Here is a 23721-nt window from a genome sequence, read left to right as displayed (position 1 = left end):
TTAATGTTTTTAGGGTCCCACCTCAGGGCTTTCCTGCCAGCCCTGCAAATCTGATATACCACTGAGAAAGGCAATGGCCAAGATTCTTCCCCTCCCAACATGGTTGCTCGACCCTTCCCTTTAACCCTTGTAGAATGAATATTGTTGCCAGACATGGGAAATAATTAAAAAAAAGAAAAAGAAAAAAAAGGAAAAAAAAGTCTTTTTGACCAAAAGGGCCAAGGAATGTAACATATGAAAACCAAGTCTGGACGGCTTGTCAGTGTCAAGTGGGTCCTACAGGTGGAAAATCGGGGCATCTCCCCCAAGAAGAGCCATCCCATGGTGATGGCCATGCCCTGGACTAAGGCAAGTGACATTTTTGGGAGGGCTGAAGAGAGCAGCAGTCCTGGCCTGTCCTTCCCAGGTGGAGCTGTGAGCGGTGGGTGGTTGAATGGGGCAGTAAGTGCCCCACAGCCCCAAAGCCAAGTGCTTTGTAGAGTCTAAAGTGCTGGGGCCGTGGAGCACAGGACCCACCTATTCACCCACTTGCCGTGGGGAAGGCCCCATGCCTCAAACCCCACGGCAAGCCACGGTGGGGAGGGGACAGAGAGCTTCTTGGGGGCCAGATGACGTGAAACAGCAGACAAGGATGCTGAGAAAGCTGGTCATCCTGTTGGGAAGGGAAGCAGACCTATGGTGGGACCAGACATGGGTTTATTTGCTTGCCTCTGAGATGGGAGCCACATGGCCGAGCCCTGCCAAGCCGTTGAAACCTGTGCTCCATGGATCAGGGAGGGGGAAGAAGGGTTGGGCAGCAAGGTTTTCATTATGGCCCAAAGCGAAGGCGAAGATGCTCGCGTTCCTCTCCATGTCCAGCTGGGCTCGCCTGAAGAGCTTCATCTGGGTTTCTTCAAACTGGCTCTCCAGCTCCTGCAGGCTGAAGGGGGACTTGGCCCCGCTCAGAAAGTGCTTGGGGCTGGGGCCAGGAAGGCACATGGCCGTGCTGCCGAGGTGGCCGCTCATCTCCTCCAGCGTCGGTGGCATCACGAAGCTCTTCTCCACCGGTGGGCCACCGGGAGCAAAGAGCAATCCGGCCGCCCTCCATGCTGCGGGCTTGCGTCCTCTCCGGGGCCGCGCGATGCGGCAGCTCTGGCGCTTAATGTGGCGGTGGAGGTGGTCGGAACGGGTGAAGCTCTTGTAGCAGAACTCGCACTGGTAGGGCCGGATGCCGGTATGGATGCGCATGTGGTTCTTCAGGTCATAGTTGTGCACAAACTTGGCGTTGCAGTGGATGCACAGGTACGGCCGCTCCCCAGTGTGTTTCCGCATGTGGATCTTGAGCTTGTCCTGCCTGCAAAAGAGAAGGCGCTTGGTCAGGGATGTGGTTGAGATTGCTCCTTGGATCAGGAGAGGGAAAGGCAATGGGAAGGCGAGGAGCTCATCCCGGGGCTTACCCCAGTGTATAGATACTCTTGGAAATTGGTGTTTGCATCCATCTCCTCCTTCCCGGAGGGACAGCACCTTAAATATCACACAAACCCCGCTCTCCATCTCAGGAGTGTGCAGCCCATCCCAGAAAGCCTAAATTTGAGAAAAAACCTTATGGAATAAACCCCAAAACCGTATGGTGATATCTAAATAAGTACAAGCTGCATTCCTGCCTGCAGACTAGGAAATTAGTTGAGTTCCGAGAGCCTGGCAATGCAAGGCAATGCCGTCCAGAAGAATTCCCTCCGGGAGCTGATTTTCCTTTCCTTTCATTCTTGCTCTGACCGCTGGGTGTCTCCGGAGCTCTGATTTGCACCGGGAGCATGGCACAGGGTGAGGCAGCAGAGGTGCAGGCAGCGGCCGGCACCGCTGTCCTTCCCCGCTTCGCTCTCCAAGGTCAGCACACATCCAACCTCACACACGTTCTGGGGAAGGTGTTTAAATACAACCATAAAACCCACCCCAAAGGCACGTATTTACAAATATAGTGTTTTTTGTTTGTTTGTTTGTTTTTTTTTTTTTAAGGGGAACGTCTAAACCCAATAATATTTTCCTAAGCTGGCAGTCCCATCAGGTTTTCTTCCAATGAATGTTTCCTTCTGCAGTCTACAAGAATCACAGAACTTGCAAGGTGCTGCTTCTGCACTGATTTCTGCCACCTTGCCTTTGTGTATCTTGATATAGTTCTCGGTGATGTGACCAGCAGCACTCCAATGCTGTGAGGAGTGTGGCCTCGGTATGGGCATCCCTGCACACCAGTCCCTCGGGATCAAGGATGCAGAGATGTATCCCTATCAGGACAGTCACTTCTTCATCAGATGATGCTTTATTGCCTTTAGGAAACCAGTCCCAGCCTGGTCAGGCATCTGCAGCAGCAGCACTGTACAGCTCCCTGCCTGTACAGAGGTTGTAACAAGCTCATATGAGGTTTACAACTCACACAGATTTTTAAGGAGACAGAAGAAAAGCATCTCTGTCCCCCTATGCCAAGCCCAGAGCCAGATCCTGACTTCCCACTCCGAAATATTCAAAGATGCTGTTATCCCAAAAACTCAACAAGGGTGCATTATCCTGAAGGGGCTGGAATCAGTTCTCAACAGCACATGAAGCTGCATGGAAAATTTCATCCCAAATGGATAATGTACAGCGAAGTCGTAAGCAGATGAACGCAGGGGTTTGCAATGCGAAATGTTCGGAAACGTTAATGAAAAGCAGAGCTACCAGCCCCACCTATAATATAATTTAAACCTATATATGTAATGTTTAACCTAGCAGGATTGCTTTTCGTAATAAACAAGCAGCGCACCAGGTTTACTGTATAATGTAAATACAGGCAAAGCTTTTTTTTTCAGGCTATTACACATCTCCGGCAGCAGATGGGGAGAAAGAAACTCAATCCTCCCTGCCCCGACAGCATCTCCGTGGGATGGAAGAGAGGTTTTATGGCTCTAACTGGAGAACCTCGGAGGCTGGGGGTGTGTGTGAGATGCTCCGGCTGCAGTGAAGCACCCAGGGGAGGATGCAGCATGGGGAACGTGGGCTTTGTGAGACGGGAGAAAGAGAACCGTGCTCCGTGTGTGTGAATAACCTTAATGCAATTGCATTAGGAGAACGATTAGGGCTCTGCGAGCTGTCACAACACAAATAATAGGAACAAATAATGTTAACCTTTCTGGCTGGAACAGTTTCTCCTTGAGCACTCTGGGGCTGTCTTGGTGGAAAAACTGAAATATTTGCAGTTTTCTCCAGCATTTCAGCAGGGCAAACCAACAGAGTAGGAGCTGAGCAGCCTTTGTTTAAGGAAAAAATTAATGAGCTATTAAATGAAGTCCTTCTTCCTGCGATCAGATGTCCCTGTGAAGTGGGAGTGCCAGATCTAGGTGCATGTGGGGTCCTTGCCGTGGGATGCAGGACCCACTGACATGAAGGAGAAGGGATCTGATGGGGGGAGGTTGGGGGACTCCCCACCCAGGAAAATGTATTTTCTCTACTTGTTTATTTGCTTCTCCACAGTTCCTGGAGCACAGAAATAATGCAAAGGACTGACTAGGTCAGAAATCCCATTTGGGAACCTTGGCTTCCCTGCACCCTCATTCCCCGGGGACCCCACCATGGGTGACTGTGTGGGCATGTATGTCCCTGGTGCAGGCACTGCTCACTGCTCCGGGTGCCAGTCTGATGCTTTCGGGAAGCATCAGATTCCCCTCAGGAGCAAAGCACGTAATGCGAGTGGCAGCGCTCAGGAAATCCCGGCAGAAATCTCTTCCTGCATCTCAATCACTCCACTTTGCTTAAATACACTTTTCCCTGGTGGAGAGCCCTCACATTAGAGTAATGCTGAAAATGGCTAAAAACCTCAACTAACCAATCACAACCAAACAGCTGCGTGTTATCCAAAATGCATTTGAAAATAAACTGATGTTTTCAAATTTCCACTTCACTCAGGGTGTTAAATGAAAAAAAGAAACCTGCAGGCTCCAGCTTTGTGTAGGGTGACCTGTATGAACAGCTTTGGTCTTGTGAATGAATCTGGGAGAACGTCACCCACACCACTGAGTTAATCCCTGTTTTCTTTGGGGTTCTGTTCTTGGATTAAAGTCCTCCTACCCCTGTGCTTTGTATTTAGAAGCTGGTAAATGTATGAGAGGGTGTCTGATTTAGCCCTGTGTTAGTAATTGGCTAAACCATGCTAGACCATCTCCACGTGGAACTTTTAACCTCCAAGATGCTGATTTAACCTGTCTGGAGTAGGGGTCAGGATACCTGAATTCCCACCTGAACCCTCCTACTAACCTCATCAGTGACTGTGAGTCAGTCCCAACATCTCTCCCTGACTCAGTTTCCTCAGATGAAGCCAATTATGCTGCCCTTCCTTGTAAAGGACTTTGGGATGCCCCCTGGGAGGGCTCAGATTTATTATCCCCATTAGAGAGAAGGCGTTGATGATGGGTCAAATCAAGCTGTTTCCTTGTCAGCAACTAGCACCCACAGCATCACACCCAGGGCAGCGATGGGGCTGCAGGATGGGGCTGTCCAGGTGAACCCTCCAGCCTGGGATGCAGCCACACTCACTGAGCTGAACCCATCCCACTCCTCCCAGAAGAGCCCGCCTATCTGGAGGTGACAACCCAGTGCTAACCTCAGGATGCAGCAGGACCCAGATCTGAATTCCTGCAGGCGGGAATTAGCACCCGGCAGCGGCCTTTCCCCTGCACATAGCAGGGGGAGCTGGCTCACGTCGCATGCACCAGCCCAAGGCATGATGTTCCCTGCATTATAATACGGTGTCTGCTGCGTTAATGGAGAGGAGCATGGAAATTTATTTTCAGGTCAAATCCTCATCATCTGCATAACTTCCACTTGAATATTATCACAGGGATGGAGAAGAAAAGGCAGGCTGAATGTGGGAGCACCCCAGGTGTCCGGACATTGTCAGGAGCTCACTTTTGCCTACCGTGCATATTATTTTCCTCTGGTTTGCTCGCCCCAACTTAATAGGGCTCTCTCTCTCACACGCAGCCAGGAGCTGAAATACCGTGGTCTTGTCAGAAAGCTTTATTATTATGGTAAAGATTGTACTCATTAGATATTAATTATACCCAGCAAGAGCAGGTCCAGGAATCTATTTGTCTCTGCTCACCGATTAAATCTGCCCAGCTTTTCAGAGAAGGGTTGCAAGCAGTAGCATTAGATTTGTGTAGCCTGCTCTGATTTATTACTATTGAGGGGTTTGCTGGGGTAAAGAGAAGTGCAAAGGCTGGGATTTGGTAGGAGGGGTGGACTGGCTGGTCATGCCTGCCTTGGAGCAGCCCATGTTGGGGCTGGTCTCACGTGACCTAGGTACTCAAAAGTTAGTTGCTTTAATTAAGCCCTGTCTTTGGGGTCAGGGATGGCACCTTTGCTCATCTCCTTCCCTCATCTACCACTCTGAGGGTGCTGATATCTTTCCACTGACCATAGAGAGAGAGACCAGGTCCCAGGCTCTTGGGTGGCCAGTGTTCAGGGTGATGAATCATAGAATCATTTTAGTTGGAAAATACCCATAACATCATCAAACACAACCGTGAAGCCAACACTGCCAAGTCCACCACTAACCCATGTCCCCAAATGCCACATCCACATGTCTTTTAAACACCTCTAGGGATGGTGACTCCACCACTGCCCTGGGCAGCCTGTTCCAGTGCTTGACAATCCTTTCCGTGAAGACATTTTTCCTACTATCCAGCTAAGCCTCCCCTGGTGCAGCTTGAGGCTGTTTCTCCTTGTCCTATTGCTTGTTACGTGGGAGAAGAGACTGACCCCACCTCGCTATTAACATATAATAATTAGGATCTAGCCTCAGAAAGCCCAGACCCTCCCATGTCTAAACATGTGCAACTGGGTTGTGGTCTGCACTGATGCCAAAATGTGCAAACACGAACTAATTACATCCCGCAGCTAGATGGCCCTCCCAGCTCAATGCATCTCCCAGCACATTAGAGACAAAACCTCCTTTACTGTTTGACCATCTGTTTTCCAGCTCCTGCTGGTCCAACTGTGGTGAACTATGGTGGGGTTGAAAATACCCTGTTGCTTATTTAAGCTTTTGCCCAGTGAGGGGATGGATCCAGTGAGTTGTGGATGTGATCCGCAACCTACCAAAATCAGTAGGTTCATTTCTTTCCTCCACCCTCTCTTCCTCTCTTTTTGTTTTTCAGAAGGGATAGAGATCATGCCCTGCCTTCTTTACTGCTTTTTGGGGAAAAATATATGTGTAGCTTAGGAGTCACCCACAGGTCATGATGTGGCCCCCTCAACCACCACCACCGCCCTCCCCACACATGGCCATGCACAGCAGAGGTACCCAACACATACCTGGTAAAGCGGACTTCACAGATATTGCACATATACGGCTTCTCTCCTGTGTGGGTCCTCATGTGTCTGGGCAGCTTGCCGGCTCCCATGATGACTTTGTTACAGATGGGACATTGCTGTGACGCCTTGGGCTTTATCTTCCTCTCTTCCTCCAGGGGCCATGGTGGAAAAACTCCTCCAAACTGGGTAGCGCTTAGGAAATTGAGATAAGCGCTATACTCAGTCTCGGCCTTAATGTGCCCTAAGGGAGCTGCTGGGGTGTTGGTAAATATGTCCTTGAAGAAGTCATTAGGGAAAGGAGGCGGAGGCAGGTCTTCCTTCTCCTCCTCTTCCTTGATCTTCCTCTTCTTGATCACCAGATCTAAGGGGCCGTTGTCTACTTGTGGCTCCTTTAGCTGGGAGAAGGAGTTAAAATCGCCGTTCCATAGATGTGGGAAGAAGCTAGGGGCAAAAGGAGAGAGAGCTGGCCTCCTTTCTGGGATGTTTGACTTAGGGTACAAGTTTTCCCTTAGTAAGGACTCGATGGAGAAGTCTCGTATCACACCCAAGTGTCCAGAGGAGTTGTTGGCTGGGTAGTGATTTGGACAGTCTTTAGGTGCTTCCGTATATGCTTCTTCGGTAAGATCAGACTTAGAAGGGCTTTGGTGACAGCTTACTTCTTGGACATCAGTTAGATTCTCCTGATTGACGAAATTTTCCACTTCCTCCTCCTCCTCCTCTTCCTCCTCCTCTTCTTCTTCATCTTCATCATCATCTTCATCTTCTTTGTCATCTTCCTCTTCTGCCTCTCTGTCAGGCTCCATGATTTCAAGGCATACATTGATAATGCACTGGATCTCCAGCATCTTGGCAGCGCTGAGGATGTGCTTGACATTTGAGGTGGTGATGGTGAGGGTTGAGGTGTAGGCAAACTCGAGGATGGCAGAAAGTGCTTCAGGCTTGACAAAGTCAATCTCGTAAACATAGGGCTGGTCTGTTAAAGTGCCGGTAGTGAAGAGTTTTTTGAAGTACTTGCTGCAGGCAGCAAGGACGGATCGATGTGTCCGGTACTCCTGGTCCTGGACAATGAGGATAACATCACAGAGGAGACCGTCATGCCGCTGCTCATTTAAACCACATAAGACTTCACTGCTGTGGTTTGGGAATGGGATCCCAATAAGATCTTCAATGCCATTGGCCATATTCTCATTTAGTGCCCTAGGACAAAACACAGACAGTGCAGCATTAGCAGGGGATTCACAGTCAATAATGCTGAAATGACCCTGCCTTCTTTTGGTGTCTTCCTCTCCCTTGCCTCACTTAGACCTTTGTAATCACCCTCTGCTTGCATTGCCCCAGTGCATTTCCATGTCACCTTCAGCACCTTCCAGGTCCTCTGTGATCTAACGTCTGCTTCCCTCCACATCTCTTCCTTTGTCTCCATCCTTCTCAGTTCCCACCCTATTCACCTTTTCATAACCACCACAAGCTCCCTCTTTCACATCCCTCCCCCAGGAACCTTGTGCAATGACTTCCCTCCCCATCACGTTTCTTCCATATCCTCCCACACCCAACATCTTTCCAGGCACATGTTGGCTTTGTCCTGCCAGGAGCTATGTGGGGAAAAGGCAATGCTGTATTGCATCACCGTGCCAAGTGCCAGCTCCTACACTACTTAAACAAGATGAGCCAGGGAGATCCCATCTCATCCATACAATTGTTTTGAGGACTGGTATAACTAGATGTCCCAAACAGGAGGGATTGCTGGTCATGGCTGTTTGATGCAGTAGGACAGAGGTCCTTATGGACTAGCAGGTCTCCAGTCCTGTGGCCTCCTGCTACATCATGTGTGGAAGCTATCACATGTTACCTTAGCAGGTAGACAACCCACATAGAGATGTCTTCCCAAGGGAGCTGGGTGGCAAGAGAGGTGAACACTCATAGAAAGACAACCAGGGACCAGGGCCCTGGCCAGGGCAGATGAATGTCTGCTGTCTTCACCTGTGGGCTTGCTCCATCCCTAATCCTGTTCTGACTTGTTAGCGTGGTATCAAATGCCCTGTTCATCTGGCAGACACCTTCCCCTGCTACTGCAGACCCAGCTTCAAAGGGAAATTTGGAAGCAAAAAGCCCACACCCAGAAGGAAAACCTGATTTTTTTTTTTTGCCTTTTTTTTTTTTTAATCTATAAGATGTTCCCTCTTTCGCATGACTCCAGCAGCCCTTCCATATGAGAAATCCCAGGGAAGGAGAGTGACTTCCTCCAGCAGGCAACAAATACATTAATCCCATCACACACGGAATACATCAAACAGCCAGAATAACTTTGAATACACTAACCCTTTGGAAACCCCCAGGACACAGAGCATGTATTCATGCAGACAGCTCACAGCCAAGGGGTTAATCTCCAAGAGACCCCATGGTTCACGTAAATAAAATTGCAGCCCCACATCAGCCCCTTTTGCAAGGCTGAGACCATCAGGCAGGTACCCAATCCCACGCTGCACCACCTCCACATCTCTCCTGGGATCCATCGCCATGTCCTGGGTGGCCTTCCCTTCTCCGTTTCTGATTCCAAACCTCTTTCCCACCAGCTGGTGGGACCAGTAGGGACCTGGTCTACCCCATGGCAAGGGGCTGGCTCCCACCCTACCACCTGTCTCCAGCCCTTGGGGTTAGAAAGAGCTTGGAGGGAAGGAGGTTATCCAGGGAAATCCTTGGCCAGCAAGCCAGTCACCCTTGGGGAAGGCTGGGGAGGTCAGACTGCAGCAAACATTCCCGTGGGAAGAGGACTGCTGTCTGCCTCCTCCTCCCTCTGTAGGGTCAACCTCCAGCCAAGACCTTGGAGGTATCTCCCCCAGCACTGCTGCGTGAGAGCTGGCAACCAAAAGCCTTGGAAGACAGCACAGCATAGATGGATCGCACCCCATGGAATGGTTATGGACTGCCTGGAGCAACGTGGGATGGGGGACAAACCGAGCTCGTGAAGACTTGCAGAGGGCTGGAGGGCAGCCCCACCTTGGGGACCCCTCTCCAGCACCTTGCCGTGCCCAGAGATGGGGAGAGCCCCCCTCCACTCCAGCCACTGGTATCTGTGGGCAAGGAATGATGCTTCAGCCCTGCATCCCACGGTGTGCCCATTAGCTCCACGCTAATTATGTCTGTTGTCTGAAACAAATTGATTCATTACAGTGTGCTGTGCTCAACCATGTTAACTAGCTACGCTCCTCCACCAGCCCGACCGGCTCTGTATCAAATCTTCCTTGAAAATCACAGATAAATGGAAGTAAATCCAATGTGTTCTCCAAGTGGAGTGTAAGATAATGAATAACCCCTGAGCCAGGGAGGAAAACACAGCTTCCTTTTTAGGCCTTTGTATCCTGAATAATAAGCATTAGCAATTAAATTTTTATTGCTGTATTTATCTTCTACTCATTTATTTTTGTTTGGAAGGAGCATTAGTGCTAAAGGAGCTCCTTGCATGAAGGAACGTGTCTCCCTCCGAATCTATTTTGATCTTTTATTGCCAGATCACCCTAAGTGCAAAAGATCAGAAAAGCAGAATATTGGGCTACCCTGCAATTAATCTTACAGAGGTTTTTTCGGGACATTAAACTCCATCCTCCTTGATGGTGGATTATTAACTCAGCAGCAAGAAAGCAAGAAAAAAAAAATTAATTAGGAGATCAGGGGCTATATGTGATTATAAAATGAAATGATGTACAGCTCCTTTTGGTGGAAATGGACTCCTTTTCCTTTCCTCCTGGCCCTTTCCAGGTGTGCTTCTGTTAATTGGAGCACTTAGGTAAGCTGATAAAGCCAGGGTGCTGGCAAAACTGAAGGTGATTCTTGTCATTTAAATGGAGGAAGAAACAGCCCATTCATTTGCATGCATTTGCATTTTTTTAACTCTCAGCGTGGTTTGACAGCTCCAATCTCAGCGAGCCTGAGAAATGACCTTATGGTTCCCATGCCCCCAGGGAGGGCTATGGCCAGAGGCTGGAAGTGTGCTGAGGTTGACGTTTTCCTTCCTCCTCCTCCTTTCTCTCCCTCCTTCTGGGCTCCCCCCTTCCCCTCCCCAACCCAAGGGAGGGGTCCTCAAGAATTAACAGGCATAAAAATAGCATCCGACGGCGACAAATGCCACCAGTGCATGCACACGCACGTGCAGGCGCTGGGTGGGCGCCAAGGAGTTAAACAGAAAAGTCACATTTTATAATAGTTACAGCATTGTTAAAATAAACCAGGGAGGGGGGGAAGGGTGGAGGGCACCTAAAATAAATGTATTCTGCAGATGATGTCTCGAAACACTGCATTTATGGGCATGCTTAAAACTCATTCATTACTTTCTTGCCAGGAAAAGCCCCATTTATAAAAGCTTTGTCCCCTTTTTGGGTGAAAATCATTCCTTTTTTAAGTCCCCAGGTACGAGCCAGGGAACACAGTGGTATTATAAACCGCCTGTTATGTACACTCCCTGGGTGACCCAGAGCTCATCCAGAGCACTCTGCTGCTCAAAAACCCTTCTGGTTTTTATTTTTATCTTCTGGTTGCTTTATTCTCACGTCTCCTTTTAACTTCAAGCCTCATTCAGTATAATACAGCCTCTGAAAACCAGTAATATAAAACTGAAATATAGGGAGGTGAAATGTTCATTTAGCATCGTGACAAGTAAAAAAATAGAAGCATGCTCAATAGGCTATAGAGATTGTATGTATAGAATATAGATAAACGAATATTGCCTATATTCATTTATATGAATGGAAACGGGGGACTGACACAGCTTGAAAGAGCCCTGGAAAAGACGTGCCAGCCCTGAAGTGGGGCAGAAGCCTGTCCCTGGGGTCTCACTATTGATCAAAGCCAGGAGCAGGAGACCTGTGAGGGCTCCTCATCATTGCTTCCCTCTCCCATCTCCTTCCTCATCTTCAGTGACACTGCCCTGCAAAGCCCATGGAGGAGATGAAGGCTGCCAAGAGGAGCCCAGGCTTGTGCAATGCATGGCTCCTGGTTCAGGACTCTGGCTGGGACTGGAGATTTCCTCTTCCCATATGCTTTATCTGTGGGGACGACCTGAGTGTTAGCTGGGAGATGGCAATTTCGGCCTTTACTTGTATACTGGCGTGTAACACCATTACTATGGCATGCAGCATTGATTTATTATGTGTATAATTTATATATTTCTAATCTTATACAATCTCTTATCTATCTATATGTACATATTTGTATATCTTTATATGTTTATGAACTTTTATCTATATATCAATATATAAATATATTTTTATATATTTTCTGTATTTTCTTATTTCATATTTCCATACTTTGATATTCATATAGACATTCTTGGAGCATTTTCTCTTAAAATTGCTTGGCCTTCTCTATGCTATGGTTTTCCCCACAGGAAGGTGGGGAATCCTGTCTACAGTTCTTTTTGTTGTGCCTATATTCACTGTCTCCAGAAAGACATGGGGGTGCCACAGGGTAAGCCAGGGAGCACAAAGTGTCTGCATCCTCCTCCCAGGCCATGCTCATTCTGCATTCAGCACAGCGGAGGAAGGAGCCTGAGGCTCCAGCTGATCTCTGCCTACTACTGGTGTCAAAATGACATTTTTCCAGACACATTCCCAATGGTGTCTCCAATTCTTCCCTTCACCCAGCCTGTGCATGGAGCAGGGTTTCGGTGCAAGCCCAGGGGCAGGGCTTGGGGTTGAGCATCCCCTCCCCAGCTGGATCCTGACACCCAGCACAGCATCCCTCAGGCACAAACTCCCAGGAGGGATTCCAGCTCTACACCTGAAGCTTGAGACCATCAGCAAAGCATGCCAGAGGTGGCTGGACCTGGATTCAGGGCGCTGAGCACCCCTGGCCACCCCAACCTGCTGCCCACACAGGAGAGGCAGTCAGCAGAAGGTTCTCAACAGCTTTCCCCATCGCTATTTATTTCCAACACCAACTGCCTCCCTCCCCTGCTTGGAGCACCGGGCACCTCAAGGTAGAGATACTTTGATGCTGCTTTACTACCTGCTCCCCTTTCCTAATCCCTGCTCCAGGCTGTGGGAGCAGGGTGGGCTGGCTGCTCTCCCTTTGCATCCCACCACGGTGCCATGTGTGTGGACCTGCCTGCCACATCCATCAGCCCATAAATATCTGTGGGTTTTCTTTTTCCCCGGGTTTATTTGTGCCTCTGTAATGAGGCAATTAAGATGTGCATGTGAGATTACCCTAATCTGTCAAAACATTACAGCTACTTTCTAGGGGAAATGCTGACCAGTGATCGACAGCACCTGCTATATAGCCACAGTGTTATTTTGGGGGAATAGGAAGAATTGCTGTTAATGTGGGGGGGAATAGCTCCATCCCCACATCAGCCAATTGCTCCATGACCTTAAGCAAGTCCCTTGTGACCTTGAGCAAGTCCCTTGTGAAAGTGTCCTTGAGCAAAGCCACCCACATTGACACCCCACCCTGGGACAACACCATTGCCTTGGCCAAGCGCTTGACTCCAGTTTGGAAGACTCCTCTCATACCAAGGAGTTAGGATCCCTAAAACCCCATTTAAAAGGCAGGCAGAGAGGTGGGTCATTGTTTTAACTTTTATAAAGAAAACCCCCAATAAACCAAGCAAAAGGAATGTGTAAAACCCAAAAAGGCAAATATTTCCTTAAGCACACCTCCCCTCTGAACATCTTGTCTCCAGAGGAACGTGTTATTAAACCACCCACCCCAGTACCCAGCGTTCCTCCCCTCCGGCGGGAAGGTGGGGCAGAGCGTGCTCCTCTCCTTTCAATCACTTCCCCATGAGATGCCTGAAACGATGAAGAAAACGTGGTGACACCAACCGCTGCCTCCCTCGCATGGAAATCACCTGGGTTTTAAAGCACAGGAGACACTTCCCAGACCCAAAGATGATGCTGTGGGAGGGAACTGGCTCACTAGCAGTAGCACGAGGGTTTTATTGCTGGGATGGGTGCCCCAGCCTCCAGTAACTGAGACCAGCCTTTCCCTTGGGACCAGTCTTGTTTAGGGAGTACAGGGTTGAGCCAGGAAAGCTGGGGGTGTTTGGTTTTTAAGAGGTTCATGATAAGCTCATCCACCCAAAACTGAGGATCCCTCCTTAAAAAAAAAAAAATGAAGGATTTTGCTGAGATTTGGACAAAGCAGAAAAGGGTAAAGGTTTCCAAAGGGATGCTCTGGCAAGGAGGGGTGCAAAGAGGGTCACATTTGCCATGGAAGACGCTCACTTGCAGCAAAGATGGGATGCTCACTTGCAGCAAAGATGGGGAGGAAGCACGGTGGGTGGCTGTAGAGATGGCATCACCCCATTTGGGTCCTGGCAAGGGAGCAGCTCCATAAACAGAGCAGGTCAGTACAAGTTAAGGGGATGCTCTGGAGGATGGTGGTGCAAAGTTGGACAGGGCTTGGAGCAAACTGCTGTAGTGGAAGGTGTCCCTGCTCGTGGCAGGGGGTTGGAACTGGATGAGCTTTAAGGTCCCTTCCAACACAAACCATTCTGTGATGCTAACAAAGGCTGCCTATAGTGGCCAACCAGGGCTCCAGTGACACTGACACAGATGAAGACCTCCCACAGGTGCTGGGAGGAGAGGGATGGCCAAGGAGCCCTGGGTAGCCTTTTTGGCCAGCTTCGACAGAGCCAAGGATGAATGAGACAGCTCCTACCTGAAGGAAGAGCCCAGAAGGTGAGCATGGTTTGAGCACATAATTAAAGTGGTTACACTTCAGGGACTGAGATCACACTGGTGACCTTTACCCTGGTACTTCTCCAATACCACCGGACTTCACAAAATTAATACAGACCTCCAAATGAAATCCTTGAGCATACAAGGATTCATCCTTATCAACATTTGTCTGGCAAGTTAAGCTCATGTGAACCATATATATTTACATATCCTATATGAAACTGACGTTATTGGGCTGCAACTATTCATTTCCTATAAGCAGACCTTCAGAAAGCCATCTTCACCTGAGGCCCCTGGTTCAAGAGCCACCTCCAGGGTGTCCAACAATCCCAACAATGACACATTTCACCCTTTTTGTATTTCAGTGACAGCCACTCTTCCCAGTTTCCAAAATTCACACAGAAGTTCAGCCAGTCCACATACCTAGGGGACATCAGTACTGGAGATGTGTTGTATATCACTGGGGAAGTGCCATGAGCACTATTTGCTTAACATGATAAACAGTGATTACAGATGCCACTCATTCAGTCGCTGAGGTGTGAGAGCACAAAAGCATCTCCTGTGCTTTTTGTGAACCCATCCTCAGGAACTTTTAAAAGTTATATATGTTGCAGCAAATATTATGCATCTCTCAACAAATCTATCCCTGCAGGTTAGCTCCAGATACCGAGAGCCTACACAGGGCACCCTGTGCTTTAACAACTTTGTCTATGTACAGATACAACCTGGTGAAATTGCAGATTATGAATCAAATCTCCCCCAGTGAGCTGATCAGTCTGGTGCCACTGGTTATAATGGGAATTTGCTGCTCCTCCATGACCACCAGAACCATGGGGTATTTAAGGCAGTATTTCCTGGCCTCAGCTCCTCTGTAGGCTTGTTGCTTTTATCAGCACATGATGATGAACAGGTTGAGCTCCTCTCCTCTCTCCTTTGTCTCCCACCATGGTAAGCACCAGGTATACAAAGAGCCCCAGCATCCCCTTAGATCTACCCCAAGGTCTCCCACCCTCGCCTGACCTTGACTTAATTTCATAGCAGGCTCCCAGACTGTGGTATTAAGCTGGGTGATCAACACCCATCCTCTGGGTGAGCTTGTAGGGACCTGCCACCCAGCAGCTCTGCACACTGTGGGACGAGTGCTCGGAAGATGCTATCACACCACCAGGACCAAGCCCCATGGCTCTCCTATTTCCTTAAAACCAGTTCTTGGGCCCCAAATAACACAAACGGGAGCTCTTGCAGGGCCAGAGTAGTGTTCAATGCATCCTATAATAGAAGGGCCATGTTTTCCCTTTGGTTTCTTCTTTCTGGCTTCTTTAAATTACCCAGCATGCTTCACAATTTCAGGGTTTATATAAATCTCCAAAATCAGGAGCTCTGGGTCATTTCTGGGTGGCAGCTTGATTAAGTCTGCATGCAGCATGACAAGTCCCATCCGATGTGCTGGGCAGGTTTTGGCAAGGGGGGATCCCAGTGATAAATGGTCAAATAAACATAAACAATTAGTGGAGCTATACTGAAGGCACAGCCTGACTCCAGATGGTGTTTTAGGTGCTTCACTTATGCACAAAGCAGGGGCAAATTTATTAACCACAGCATCTAAGCAGGTAGCACAGAAGGGAGTTTATAGGGCGGTCACATCTGACCATGGTGTTTCCCTATAGCTTTGTCCCCCCTCCCATTCAAGCAGCTACTTGGAGCTCTGGAGCTCAAGGGGGATGGTGCTCTGGGCATCAGCTCCCTTCTGAACCTCTCTGTTGACGTTTTGGGAGGTGCTGCAAAGCTGGAGGTGCATAACAGTTATGGAGGTTTTCGCTTGGAAAGCCTCAGTGGTTCCTCAGTGCATTCCTTGGTGCTCTCCTGGACAGGCTCCAGCATTTAGGGATGTTCAAATGCAATGTCACCAGTACAGAGAACCATCCTGGCTGAGTATCTCCCTTCCTTATGTGTCTATATGGACACACATACATACACATTATACATTTGTGCTTGTGTGTGCATAGAAGTCCTGTGGAAAGGGGAAGATGTCAAGTGAAACAGAAGTTTCCAATTACCCTGTGCAACCACCCCACTCTCATGGGAACTCACACTTCAAGAGACGTGTCCCCCCTCCCACACTGTGTTCTGCAAACAACGTAAAATAATAAAACGACCAAAATGAGGGGGAAAGAAAAGACAGCAGGAGAAAAATACCAGAGATTCACCCATGTTGGAGCTGGCCTGGCTGAACATCAGGTGTCTGTTTCCTGCAGCATCTCTGGCATGAGATAGAGGAGGGTCCATGAGATACGCGGTGTTGCACAGAGAAGCTGTGGCTGCCCCATCCCTGGCAGTGTTCAAGGCCAGGTTGGACACAGGGGCTTGGAGCAAGCTGCTCCAGTGGAAGGGGTCCCTGCCCGTGGCAGGGGTTGAGACTGGATGAGCTTTAAGGTCCCTTCCAACCCAAACCAGTCTGGGATCCTGTGACTGTTGGTCACTGCCCATGTCTTTGCAGCCACCTTCCTCCAACACTACCCTCCCCTTTGTGCAAGCTGCCCAGCCCCTGCTATAGGAGGCTATATAGGATATGTATATATTTATATATATATAGGATACATCCCTATGGGTGCACAACATTACAGCCCTGCGAGCTCATTGGTGGTTGGTACCTCCTTCCAGCGTGGCCTTAAAAATAGCAGAAGAAAAGCCATTTCCTCCCATTCTGAACCTCCTGGGAGAGCAGGCCGGCCCCTGTCGCTCTGCTCTTCTTCTTCGGGGCCAGAAAAAGGAAAAGGAATTAAAAAAAGGCTGCTATTGAATGGCGCGCACACACTGGGTGGGTTTGCTTCCTGACAAGAAAAAAAAGCCACGGCGGAAAAATGTGCCCGGCTTAACCATGGAAAACTGGTTTGGCTGGCGTCCCTCTGGAGTGGACGGGATTGCGAGGGCCTTGGATGCGGATCGGGGTATGGCTGTCACCAGTGAAAACACAGCTCCGAAATAAAGCGCGCTTTTGGGAGCTCCAAAAAAGCAATGGATGGGGAACCAGCTCTCCCCTCCACTCCTCATCTCTCCCTTTGCCTCCAGAGAGAAAGCCACCGAAGGGAGGGCTTTGGGAGTGAAAATAAAAGGGTCATAGCGCTAGCACGTTAAATCAGAAGCAGATGTGTGCCTGCTCGCCAGCCTGAGTCACCGCGGGAGGGTGGGGAAGGGGGGGTTATCGCTATTTTGGTGCTGGGTGTGGGGTACAGAAAACAATGCGAGGAGAAGGCGGTGCAGTGTTTGAGCAGGCTTAATATCGGCTTGGGAGCAGGTACAGGCAGGCTCCACAAGCAGAGGGGTGGGAAGATCAGCTCCGCAGTGGCATTGGCAGCGGCTGCACTCCAGACAAGGCTGCTCCTCCCGACCCTGCCTGGGCTCCCTGCTGCATCGCTGGGCATCCCCTGTTGCGCACATCCCGTTTTGGGGGGGGTTCTTGCTGGTCCCCATAGCATCTCCCACTATCATCCCACCAGGAGCTCCCATCCCCATAGAATCATATAACCATAGAATGGTTTGGGTTGGAAAGAACCTTAAGATCATCCAGTTCCAACCCCCCTGCCATGGGCAGGGACACCTCACACTACACCGTGCCAACCCAAGGCTCTGTCCAACCTGGCCTTGAACACTGACATGGATGTGGCATTTACCACCCACTGCTAGACCCAGGGCATTTCCAGCCTCACACCAGGGCAGTGGCAGGACCCTCATCCTTCCTCTCACATGGACAACACATCTCACATGGAGCTAGCACATCTGTAAAACCCAGCTTGCTTTGGAGCAATCCTCACAAGGCAAGCTCAGACTCACCTCTCACCATGCCCTTTACTACTGGCACCACGTTGGCATTCATTAGGCTTGTGCTCCCACGGGTATTTACAAGAGCAGTACCTCAGATTGGTCTGTTTTACTACAGCATAAACAAAATATTATTTTTCTGCTTGGCTCTCGTGGCAGCCTTTGCAGCCTCATTCATTTTTAATTGCCATTTAAGTCCTGGAGCTCTAAGCACACGAGCTCCCCTGCTATGGCGAAGACAGAATAGCTCCCACGTGGACATAAAGTGGCTTTTGGAGAGATGTGTCCATGGAAAGTGCCTCTGCAGAGCACCTCCTGTGACAGCAATTCAGCTTGCAAAGGCACAGCTCCTCCAGCACCACCACCACATCAGCTGTACCATGGGCAGAAGTCTAGTCCTGGGCTTGGACTGTGCTGATGCAGTCACCCTCGACATTAAGACGAGTCAAGGCCTTCATTTTGGAGAGGGGACCCAATCCACCTAGGTTTCACCCATATGGGTGTCTCCTCAGAGCCACCTACAGCCTCAGTGACATTGTAGAGGGCATTAGGCAGAATGGGTTGAATATTGCATCTCCCCATCCTTCGCTGACCCGAGGATGGGTGCTGCATCCCTGGAAACATTCAAGGTCAGGTTGGATACTTTGAGCAATCTCGAATAGTTGAAGATGTCTGTGCTCATTACAGGGTGTTGGACTAGGGGGCCTTTAAAGGCCCCTTCCAACCCAAACCATACTGTGATTCTACAAGCCAGCACTTCTCTGAATCCTACGTCCTGACCACATTGAAAACCCAGCAAGATGCAACATGTCTCTAACCTTTCTGCTGGGCATTTCTAGAGGAAATACCACAAAGATTCAGCAAAGGACAGTCAGGGAAAGGGGATGAGACTTCCATTCAGACTTCTTGTATGTAAACCAACCAATTAATGAGTAATCTGAAGACCACAGGTAACATATGAGCGTAACCTTATAGTGTGGCCCAAGCACCAAATATCTAAAGGCAACTCCCTATCTTCAGGGGATGATTTAATCCAGCTCTGAAGGTTACAAAGCAATTTAACCAAAGATCAGGGATCAGATGCAGAGCTCATTTGTATCTCCTCCTGTGCGCAAAAAACCTTGGTTTCTCTGCCAACCTGCTAGAAAGGTAAACAGCTGCTGAGTTGTCAGCTCAGCCTTGATCCTGCAAAGCTTCACCTGCCTGAGCAATCCATGAGCTTCCACCTGTGTCCAGCCTGGTAAATCTAGTTAAAGCTGGTGGAGGAATGAAAATAAAAAAAGCATCTGAACTCCCCCCATGGTATAACCTGGAGAGAAAGAAAAGAAAAATACCTTCTGCATGGAGAAAATAATGAAAATCAACAGGATTCAGTTTTCAACCAACACTTCTGCAGGCAAGGAGAGGGGCTGAAGGATCGGACCCCCAAGCGAGGCAAGCCCTACGTCCCAGCTGACAATGTGCGCACGCCAACTCACAGTCTGATTTGATTTAAAACAGCTGAGTTGTAAATGAGGCTTATAATGGAATTGGCAAATGACCTTTCAATACAGCATTCAAAAATAGCCAGGGCTTGAGTCCGGATTCAGCTCTCGGCTGGGTTTGAGTGCAGGACCAGGGGTGCATCATGCCATCAGCTATGGAAACAGCCCAGGGAAGCAGGGAGAAAGCCCAGCCTCTCTCCTCTTGGGGATTCAGAGGGGTAAACCTTCAGAAAGAAAAAGGAAAAGTAGGGAAAAGGAGAAGAAAATGCAGCCTCGACATGTAAAGAGAGACAGTCTTGCCTGTTTGTTTTGGCCTATCTTGAACTCCAGGCAGTTTCCAACTGGAACCCAGAAATGCTGATGGTGTTTGGAGTCTGTCTGCATCCCTCTCATGATGTGAAGAGGCATTTAGGACGGTGGGCTGGGATTTTTATTTTTCTCCTTCATATTTTCCCTAACAACTATATTTACTGTTACATTTTGAACTCCCCATGCTGTCATTACAATGTCAGATGAAATTACATGTGCGATAACCATAACATCAATGAATGCACACGTTCGCAAAGACTGCACAGGAAACATTTTCAAGGGAAGCTACTCACACGTCCGGGCTCAAAGGGGATGTCCAAAAGAGTCTTTGAATTACAGGGTGCTGCCTATATCCAGAACTTGGCCTTGCTGGAGCTGGACAGCCTGATTTTAGGCTTTTTCAGTCTTTGCTGGATATTCTTATTTATCCTGGGATTACTATGGATTGAATCCAGAGATTTAACTGATTCTGTTCTGGATTTGCACCACTGAAAAGAGGATGAGAACGCTGTAGTGCTCTGCCCGTGGATCTGAATTGCATCATCCTATAATGACCTTCTATGCTGGTGCCACTGTGAAGATGCTGGCATGATGGTAGTTCATCAGTTAAAGAAAGAGATGCATGGGCACAAGAACAGGGACAACTCTACCATTGCAAAAACAGGGACAACTCTACCATTGCAAAAACACTTCCTACCAAGGTGGCTGGCTCTCTTTCACACAAAAAACTACATGCAGCCCTATATAGCTATAGAATGAGGACCTTTCACACAAAAAACTACATGTAGCCCTATATAGCTATAGAATGAGGACCAATGCTCTCTCCTGGTCCGAGATGTACTGAAGGTATAAGAAAGGACTCCCAGCTTCTCATCCACTATAAGACCAGAGGTAACTACTCCTCACAGCTCTGCCTTTGAGGCTGTTCTTATGAAAATCCCAGTTTCGGCTGGGAAAAAGCAGCAACCAGGTTTCTTCCAGCAGCTGTGGGCAGCTGAGTGAAGGGAACCTGGCTGGTGCTCCTGGAGGATGGTTCCAGCAGCGCAGTGATAAGAGGCAACAACCTCCAGGAGAGAGGCATTGTCTTCCATTGGCACAGCTGGATGTGCTAGGCAACATCTGCACAGTTCTGATTGCATCTGCTTAGGGGGAAACAGTACAACTATAACTAGGCCAGTCTAGCTAAATTGCTACAGCTTCCAGGCAAATCTATGGGATGTTTGAGATCAAGCTCATGGTGCAGTAAGAGAGATCCATACCTACAGAGGTTTTGGCTTCTAGACAGTATCTTACAAAGCGGCTGCTTTGCTCTTGCTATCTTACACAAAAAAAGAAATGGAGATATCTAACACAAAAGCAACCCAAAGTGTCTGAGGGTTAGATATGTTGTCTCCCTCGCACATGCATGAGGAACACACGGCTGCTGCTTCATACTTTTACCAGGGGGCAAGTTTGATCCACCTCCCAGGCAAAGGACTAGAGGGTGCTCTATGCATGTGTGAGTTTGGTAAATGTCCTGAAGAGCACCAGCAGAAGTATAGAATCACTCACACTATTTCAGAATGTTTGTTTTGGGCTGGAAAACCCACTTGCCCACCATTTGACTGTCTGTATTTTGCATATCCTTTCAAAGCAGCCTTAATTAAATGCATTACAGTGAATTCTCTCTAGGAGAGGAAAATTCATTCGTTAAGGGGCCACAATAACAGCAGACATTTGGAACCATCCACCTCCCTGTTCACCCACCTCACCTCCCACCTCTGGTGTTCCTAATCCACAATATGTTTTTTCATTATGTGCATCACATCAGGAAAATACCCCTTGCAGCATTTTGATTTCTTCTCCCCATTTGTCCATGAAGACACTGACCAACAAGTGACCTAAACGCAGCATTTTGCATTTTAAGTGGGTTTTTTTCTGTTTTTTTTTTTTTATATATACACATATATATCCATTCAGCCCTTCCTAGGAATGGGCAGGAACCCAACAGCTTGCCAACGCCGCACTTCAGAACCACACACCAGCTTGATGAAACACCAGTGCCGCAGCATGCTGGGGACTTTCCTTTTCCAAGCTGGTACTTCAAAATATTTATAAAGGCACTTAAACCCCCATTTTGACCACTGCCTCTATTTGCAAACCCTGCCTTGACATTCATGTCAGGTCGAGGAGAGTAAAGCTCGCATTGTTGGCATACCTGAGGATAGGCAGAGGGACTCGCTCCCTGCACACAGAACAAAGGCCTGAGTTATTGCAGAGCTTTGCCTTCCACCGAGAGCAATTATGGTTAGAGAAAACCCTTGTTTATAGCAGAATCCTTCCAGTTGGGGAAAAAAGAGATTTAATTATATGGTAATGGTGCTGTAGGCGTGTTTGCGAGCAGAGCGCAGATGTGGGAGCAGGAGGCTAGGAGCAGGGCTGCTCCCCTTGCCCAGGTGGATGCTGGTGGTTCAAGCCTTCGTGGATGGTGAAAATGGGGATTTGAAGTCTCCCTTTGCGGCTGTTAAATGGTAAGCACTGAATCAGGCATTTGCACAGGGCATGCAAAGCATGGACAGTAACAAAAGAGGCAGAAGAGGCATCTGCCTCACCAGGCTAGGAGCAAAAGGAGGGGTTTTAAGGTGAGATCGATGGCCAAAATACCCAAATCTTCCCCCTTTCCCTTTCCCTGAGTCATGGCTTTGGAGACAGGCTTGCTAAGGTAAGTCATGAGCCAGGTTTGGTTTCCACTCTCTCTTCCAAATGGTATTGCAGAATCAGAGCTCAATGTGAGCTGCTGGCATTTCACATGCAAAAAATGGTATATAGGACCTCATAGAGTCATAGAGCTTGACCAGACCCTTATAGAAAGCTCCTTATAGAGGAAAAAATATGATCTACTTAAAGATCCAGAGCTCCTTGGTGCTGTGTATGCCAAGGTACATGCTCACGAAGCGCATGCATCAGAGAATATTTTTCTAGCCCTGTATTTTCTTCCATTTATTTTAAGGAACAGAGTGTGGTTTCCTCTCCTGTGTTTCTCATATTTAGCTTAAAAATAAAAATTGAACCTATATCAAACTAAACAGCTTCTTGCCCAAGGTGGTAAAAAAACAACAAAAAAAGCACCTCTTCTATGGAGAACCCATCAGGAAAGGGGAATGTAAGTCCCCCTGTGGCTGCATTCCCCCCTGCAGCACTCAGCCCCAAATAGTCAGTGCAGAATTTGCAGCAGATCCTTCCTACCATCACACATGACTTCTCGGAAATGTATAAGGCATCTAACAGAGCACAGTCTGATTTATACTTAGAGCAGGGCAACTCTAACGACAGCAGGAGCTTGGGTGTAAATCTCCAGGCACAGGAACAACAGCCGCATAGCCCTGGACCTTTGGATTCACTCTGTTCTTAATGCCACTGAATAAGAATGAGGGTTTAGGGTAAAAAACAGGGATAGGGGGGATTTCTAAGGGTACAGCACTATAAATAATCATTGAAGCCATTTCGTACGTGCCTCATGTAACCCATGGTAAGCCACAGAACAGGTATTGAGAAGGCCACAGAAATTATCTGAGGGCTGGAGCAGCTCTGCTCTGGAGCCAGGCTGAGAGAGCTGGGCTGGGTCAGCCTGGAGAAGAGAAGGCTCCTGAAGGGGAGACCTTAGAGCAGCTCCAGTGCTTAGAAGAAAGATGGGGACAGAGATTTCAGTAGTGATAGGACATGAGGTGATGGTTTCAAACTGACAGAGGGGAGAATAGGGGAGATGCAGACTAGGCAGAAGAAATGTTTTCGTAATGAGGGTGGTGAAACAGGAGAACAGGTTGTCCAGAGAGGGATTAGATGCCCCATCCCTGACAGTGTTCAACGCAAAGTTGGATGGGGCTCTGTGCAACCTGATCTAGCTGAAAATGTCCTTGCCCAAGGACAGGGGTTGGGACTGGGTGAGTTTTAAGGGCCCTTCCAACCCAAACCAGTTTGTGGTTCTATGATTCTATGAAGGCCTGGTGAGCTAGAACTGGATGCTGTCATGCAATCTCATTCATCACTGTTTTCCAAAATCTGTAAGCTTCCCAGGTTCACATGCACAATGAGAGGAGCACAGGTCCCCTGGGTGTATTGACACCCACCCC

The 23721-nt window shown here is 48.6% G+C and overlaps 1 protein-coding gene across 2 annotated transcripts in view; it reads right to left on the bottom strand.

The window, feature by feature from the left end:
- Positions 1-679: 679 nt before the first annotated feature.
- Positions 680-23721, bottom strand: part of ZBTB7C (zinc finger and BTB domain containing 7C) — a 43803-nt gene continuing 20761 nt past the window's right edge. Inside the window, exons 1-3 of one of the 2 annotated variants that reach the window (XM_057405695.1) lie at positions 7773-7988; positions 6325-7521; positions 680-1333 (exon numbers count right to left, since the gene is read on the bottom strand). In XM_057405695.1, coding sequence (XP_057261678.1) covers positions 697-1333; positions 6325-7521; positions 7773-7780 — 1842 coding nt within the window. In that variant the 5' untranslated portion in view covers positions 7781-7988 and the 3' untranslated portion in view covers positions 680-696. Of the gene's footprint in view, positions 1334-6324; positions 7522-7772; positions 7989-23721 lie in introns of those variants that run through there. The other variant, XM_057405696.1, reaches the window with a different exon arrangement.

Source organism: Pezoporus wallicus, unplaced genomic scaffold (assembly GCF_028554395.1).
Source record: "Pezoporus wallicus isolate ANWC-B61680 ecotype Strahan unplaced genomic scaffold, APGP_CSIRO_Pwel_v1 scaffold_13428, whole genome shotgun sequence".
Lineage (NCBI taxonomy): Eukaryota > Metazoa > Chordata > Aves > Psittaciformes > Psittacidae > Pezoporus > Pezoporus wallicus.
Note: the sequence above shows the minus strand (reverse complement) of the source record. Positions and strands in the feature narration are given on the sequence as shown.